General features: G+C 34.5%; 1 protein-coding gene across 1 annotated transcript; it reads left to right on the plus strand.

Annotated features, from left to right (window-relative positions):
- The first annotated feature begins 231 nt into the window (after positions 1–231).
- On the plus strand, positions 232–5255 carry LOC133782081 (COP9 signalosome complex subunit 8). The gene is made up of 5 exons (XM_062221260.1): positions 232–410; positions 493–572; positions 977–1158; positions 4101–4208; positions 4928–5255. Exons 1-5 carry the CDS (start codon positions 327–329, stop codon positions 5065–5067), a joined length of 594 nt encoding a protein of 197 aa, XP_062077244.1. The 5' UTR covers positions 232–326; the 3' UTR covers positions 5068–5255.
- Positions 5256–6677: the final 1422 nt, after the last annotated feature.

Consider the following 6677-nt stretch of genomic DNA (forward strand, 5'->3'; position numbering starts at 1 on the left):
TCTGTTCTCATTTCTGATAACAAAATTTTGAAAACAAAAAACAGAAAACAATGCCAAACAGGACACTTAGGATACCAAAACATGTAATATTTGCAAATAGAAGTTACCAAAATTAGAAAGTTTGTATTGTGACAAAATACGTGGTAACAAATAGGCATTTACCCAAATAAAAAAGTAAATTAAAAAACGGTCTATATTTCCAAAAAAAGAGAAAAAAGTTGTCACATTTGCAAGACTTGTTAGGACTTCTCTTATTATTTGAGAGGTGAAATAAAGAAGCAAGCTGCCGGTGTCAAGTATCGTGGGGAAAGCTAAAGCAAGCAGCGATGGACTTCTCTACTCTATCAGAGGCATTGGAATCCAAATCCTACGCCAAGATCGCCGATATCTGCGACAACCTCATGCTTCAGGCAATTCTCTTTCTCTCTTTCTCCTTGTTCAAATAACTATTTCTCTATCTTCTTTCATTCTCCCATATCCGCGTCCTTACAGGTTGCGGCGGAGGGCGTCGCCTATCAGGACGAGTGGCCCTACACGATTCATCTCCTGGGTCACATTTATTCTGATGATACGTATGTTTATACAATTCTTTAAATATGCCTTAAATTATTGGACTTATTGAAAAACAACAAATAAATATAAATTCTTAATAGCTTAATCGCATTGTCTACTGCTTCTGGTTTTTGATTTTATTGTTCTGATTTCGAAATTCGTGTGATAGAGATTTGAGAGGGGGGGGGGGGGGGGTGTTTCTTTGATAATTTATTCTGGTTTTTGAGTAATGTTATTCCTCCCGAGAAATTAAAATTTGCTGTGTTATAGGCTACAAGCTACTAAAAGGGTTTTCAGTAAGACTTTCTATTTTTCATGGTTTGTTACTAGTTTGCAGCCTTCGGGTTTAGGATGAATGGGTTTTTTTTAGCTGTTTGAGATGTTTTATTTGGGATTTCATCTTTGGAATTGGGAATGGTTGCAGTAACAGTGCACGGTTTCTATGGAAATCAATACCTGCCGCAATCAAAGACAACCAGCCGGAACTGCTTGCTGCTTGGGAAATTGGCCAGAAGTTATGGATGCGGGACTATGCAGGTGTGCATGAGGCTATTCACGGATATGATTGGAGCCAGCAAGTTCAAGGCCTCGTTGCTGCTTTTTCAGGCAAGTCTCTACAAAATTTAATCTTATGTATTGGTTTAGATGCTTATTCAGTAAAGCAAGAACAATATCTATTTGGATAGACCAATTGCCTATTTGCATATTCGTTGTTTGAAGAAATTGTTGTCATGTACAGAATGCTTGACTTTTGACATGGCTGAGCTAGGTTGGTCTTGCAGATTCTGATAGGGATTGTTGCAATTAGGAGCAACTCTTAATTTTTTGTGTATGTATTTAAAAGTTTTCGTTGTTGATGCATTTTGCTTGGAAGTAAAATTTTGAAATAGACAAGATGATGGAGTTGGAAGTTGGAAGAGATAAGAAAACTATGGCCGTGTATAATTGAGCATCTTATAAAATTTGAATGAGTGCCCCTTTTTGCTTCATATGTATTTGATGTGGCTTCTCTGGAAATTAGGAGGCTACCTTACAGAAGATAATGTTTATGGACTCACTTATTAGTTAACGTTGACAATCTTTTATTAATTTTTATATATAGACGAATTTTCAACTGATACTGGGAGTAGGAGGAAGTCATTTTTCATTATAGAATGTTGCTGCTCTGGCCATTTTTTGGGGGCCTTTTGGTTTGAAACACTAGGATCTTTCAAGATGTCGAAGATCTTTCTTACATTTGGGAGAGTGAAATATTAGGTGGCTATTTGGGTCTTTCAAACTAAGGAGGTTTAAAGCATTCTTTTTTGAGTGCTAACTATTGACGGGGCATCTTTGGTTGCAACTTAGATGATATCTTATCATTCTTTTATTAGTATTTATTGGTATACAGCTTATTGTTTCTTATAAAAAAAAAATCAACATTGAAAGTATTTTGATCATGAATTGCTGCCGGATACTAGATATGTATGCTTGCCTAGTAAGTAATAGAAGAATGTACTTCCTTTCTATGCTAGTGGCAAAGATTTAAGTATGTATTGATTGGAGCATTTATTTAAGTAATTTAATACAAATATTTGTTTTATGGATTGCTTGCTTTTATCCCACTTGAGAACTCAACATCTTTTAGGCTAAAGCCTATTGCAATGAACTGTTTAGGGTTTGTTGGATCAACAAAGTGTCTTCGGGCACATTTTGTATTCTGGTCCAGTGAGGCACCCTATTATAGGATCATCAAACAAAATAGAGAATCTAGAGATAATAAGCAAGTGTGAGGAATGTGGGTACTAGGGAGAATTAGAAAGATGACAGAGAAAAGGGAATCATGGGGGCAGAGAAACAAGCTCTGAGGTCCCAGCCTCTCATGGGCATCCACATAGCGATATCTACAGTTTTCTGGTCCTGGGGTTAGGTGGGGAGCCTAGTTTCATTAAATAAAAAATCCAGACGAATTTTTATAATGCCATATTATTGTCTGGTGAAGTAGAATTTTCTTGAATAACTTGCTAATAGTAGGGCTAACTACTTAAATCCTAGGTATAAGCTCTTTTAATGTAGACCATGGGTTCTACTTTGCATCTATTATAATTGGGTTACAGGATGGGTACTCATAATGAGTGCGAAGATTTTTCACAATACTGTCTCATTTGTCAGACAAAGTAGAGTTTGTTAGTGTAACTTTCTTACAGTATGGTTAAATACTTAAATTCTACTTATAAAGCTCTTATAGACTATGGGATCTGCATCTCGTCTGTTATAATTGAGTAGCAGCTTGTTTAATTATAACGAGTGCAAAGCATTTTCAGAATGCCATCTTATATGATCTGGCAAAGTAGAGTTTGGTATGGCTGCTTAGTCCCCTGCATCTGTGATTTAGCAAAAATATCTTTCCCTTAGTGGCTTCCTGGACATTCTCAAGGATCAAGGTACTGGATCTGGAAATTTCTGTCATGCTATTTGTGTGCTTACTGTATATTTCCTGAGCTGTTTCCTAGAGAGAGTTTAATTGGCTGGGTGAAGAGAGAGGGAGAGGCAAGTTCACGAAATCCTGTTCTGTTTGTAATTTTTTTGATACGTTCTCATAATACAATCATTCTCCCTAATGATCCCTACGAGTTAATGAGTGGAAAGATGGTAGATGGTTATGAATTATATTGGGAAGTGAAAATTGATTCAAAAATGTTTTTTTTTTTTTGCGATGTGGTATACTCTAGACTAGTTGTGCAATCCAAGATGTTGAACTTAGAGAGCTATTACATGCTACTATGGAGACAGTGAGAAGAAACATCACATTAATAATTTAGACGAAGATAAGGTTATGGTGTTTTATAATGTGGCCGTAATTAATGACATTAGCCTTCAGCCACCTCAACAAATTATTGCAGTAGTTTGAATAGCTGCGTGGCACATCTTGGTCAATCTATGCTGAAATTGCTTCTGATTTTCATCATTTATTATTTTAGAAAGAATGTTTACCCAATCTGTCAGTGTTCTCTCACATTATTGATTGCTAGTTTTACTTGTATATATGTTTCTTAAATATTTTCTAACTTCCATGCTCAATTCTGATCTTTTCATGCGATCCTCTACTTGAGAACTTTTATTTATTTATTTTTTGTTTTTTTTAATGTTTTCTGGAGGACAGAGAGCCTAGTTCATTATTTAATCTTGTTCTGGGAGAATTAGGCCATTTGGATTCTTATTGATGTTGCTGTCTAATAATGACATTTTCTCTAGTATGGCAATGGACGTGTTAAAGGAAAACTGTGCCAATATTGTTTTAGTAGAATATATTTATCATAGTACTAAAGTCATATTAATGGAGCATAATAGCATATTGAAACATACCAATCTTGTCTGTACTTAAAAATATTTGTAAAACTGTCTTTGCTGCTGCTATGTTGTATTCCTCGTGAACATAAGGCAGCAACTTGAATTGACAGGCTTTTCAGAAGTAGTGTTAGTGAGACCTTGTAGTGTAACAATTATTATAATTTTTATTTCATTTTTCATGCTGTCCTCCTAAATGTTGGTTTCTGAACATCTTGCAGAGCTTTACACAAAGAAAATGTTTCAGTTGCTGCAGTCTGCTTATTCTACAATAAGCATCCAAGACACTGCTCTTTTTCTAGGAATGAACGAGGATAATGCCACAAATTGTAAGACTCTTTTTCTTTCTTATATGGAAAAAGCTAAAAACCCTCCAATGTCCAGAATGATTCCATAGATGTCTTTATCCTAATGCTCTCTCGATCAAGTATTCAATTTTTTCTAAACACATTTAATAAGTGCAAATAAAGAAACTTTTGATGTGAAAAGTATTTGCAAAACTGGGAAAGTAAACATAACTATGACTATGCAATAGAACTATCAATACTCCTACCAAGGTTCTTCCAAAACCCAATAGCCTAGAATTATGTTACTTCTACGTATGTAGTAGTAAGGATTTCCTGATCCGTTGATCGTGAATGAACTGAGAATACTGAAGAGGCTCTGGCTTCTCTGAAACAAATATCATATTGTCGTCTCAGCTAGCCTCAAAATTTTGTTAAGACTTTGCTAGTTGCAGTCGTGCAATGAACTCCCACTGTAATTGTCAGATATAAACATTTTGATGTATTATACTAGCAAAAACATTGATCCCTAAGATTATAAAGTAGCTGTGATGATTTTGCTATTTCATTCTATCTTTCAGTTCTGAGTTGCGTTTATACTTTCCTTAGCAACGGATATTACTTTTAATGTATGAGCATCTGCTTATCAGATATTTTCATGTCCTCAAAATAGCTTAGATACTTTTAGGTTTGTTGACAGAATAGAAACTTCAACATTCTTGTCATTGCAATGTCTCTGACGAAAATTTTGACCGGTGTTGCAGATGTGGTACAACAAGGTTGGATTTTGGATCCTGCTTCTCAAATGCTTACAATGAAGAAGCAACAACTTGTGAAAGAGCAGAAACTAGACCCCAGTAAATTGCAGAACTTGACAGAATATGTGTTCTACCTAGAGCATTAAAAGGGATTTTTGATGAGTCCAGCTACTGCCGATGCATTTTTTAACAGGCGTATTAGTTTATTTACTGGGAAGAGTTGATGCGCTGAAAATCATTAAAATTTTTAATTTTAATTTGAGGAGTTGTGGTAAATATGTAGCATCTTTTACTTGATTATTTTGAAATCATGGAGAGATTTACTCGGTTCTTATCTGGCTTTCTTTTTTGTTGGTTATTATCATCACTACATGCAAAAAAGTAAAAGAACACAAATGTAGAATATGGCAAACGGAGCCAAATATCTAGTCATGCAAGGCATGCTTGAACACATCCTGTCATGTGAGCACACCTTGTTTAAGCCATTTTTCTCTCCCTTTTAATCATATATTTATATATATGTGTAGTAGCTATCAAGCTTTGTAGTAACGTTTATAACCAACGCATAAATGGCTAAAGAAACTAAAACAACAAACACAAATATGAAAAACGTTGGTTAATATCTTAATGGGGTATGTGTGTGGTAAGGGAAGTGTGCAGTGCATGTTTGAGTTGGCGTACGCCATTCAACAACTTTTGGCAATGGAAGAATTATTTTGTAGTCAGAACATAGCAGTTTATGGTCTTCATCTCTTGCTATTGTGACACCTTTTGTCTTGAGCCTTGACCAGATCAGAGTTTAATCAATTATTGGATAATCCTAGTCAACGGTCAAGTCATGGATCTAACATTTGATAAAACAGAAGACAAGCTGAATAGGTCTGATTTAGTAGAGACATAAGTTGAGTCAGCTGCAGTTGATGTGGGGTTGGAGCATAGGACCAATTTGAATGGTATTCATTTCATTTTAAGGTGGAACCGAATGTGTGGAAGTAATATAGTATATGCATGGACATGGTTTGATTATATATATATATATATATATATCATATTAATATGTAAAGCGAAAATTCAGATAAATGCACTCATAGAATGTTGAAATTTTACTTCCCCCTCAAATTAATAAAAACAAAAAGAAAGAGAATATTGATATTTACTACTTTAACTTCAAATTAGGCTTGCTTACACATGGGAAAAAGCAACACTCGTACTCTTTACCACTCATATATTCTATACCTAAACAGCACTTTTATACTATGTCGTGTAAAAACTAAAGAGAAAAGGAAGGAAAGAGGAAAATGATATAGGAAACAAAGAGTAGAAAATCTCTTTTCAAACTCTACATGAATGATTGAATAATAGGAAAAATAATGGAAAGAAAATTGCTATTTTTTTCGGTTATTTGTTGAATGAGCTTAGTTCAAAATAATGAAAATAAAAATTCACTAATCCAATCAAGTAAGGATCGTACGTGAGTAGAAAAATAACAAGTCCTATAAACACCTATCGATACCCTTTTCTTTTCCACCCAAGAATTACTTCCACATAAAGAAACTTCACAATTTTCCACTCAAAAAATCTCTCTACTATTCCTGACTGAGGATCACTAATCTAAACCTTTTTTCCCTAGTTCATCCAACTACAAGGATCACTATTCTACTTTCTTTCCTCTTCTTTTTTATTAAGAATTTCTTTAAAATCATATCCACATATCAGATGAAAATCCAACTATTTAATCAATAAGATTCACTATCTA

This window comes from Humulus lupulus, chromosome 6, assembly GCF_963169125.1.
Source record: "Humulus lupulus chromosome 6, drHumLupu1.1, whole genome shotgun sequence".
Taxonomy (NCBI): Eukaryota; Viridiplantae; Streptophyta; class Magnoliopsida; order Rosales; family Cannabaceae; genus Humulus; species Humulus lupulus.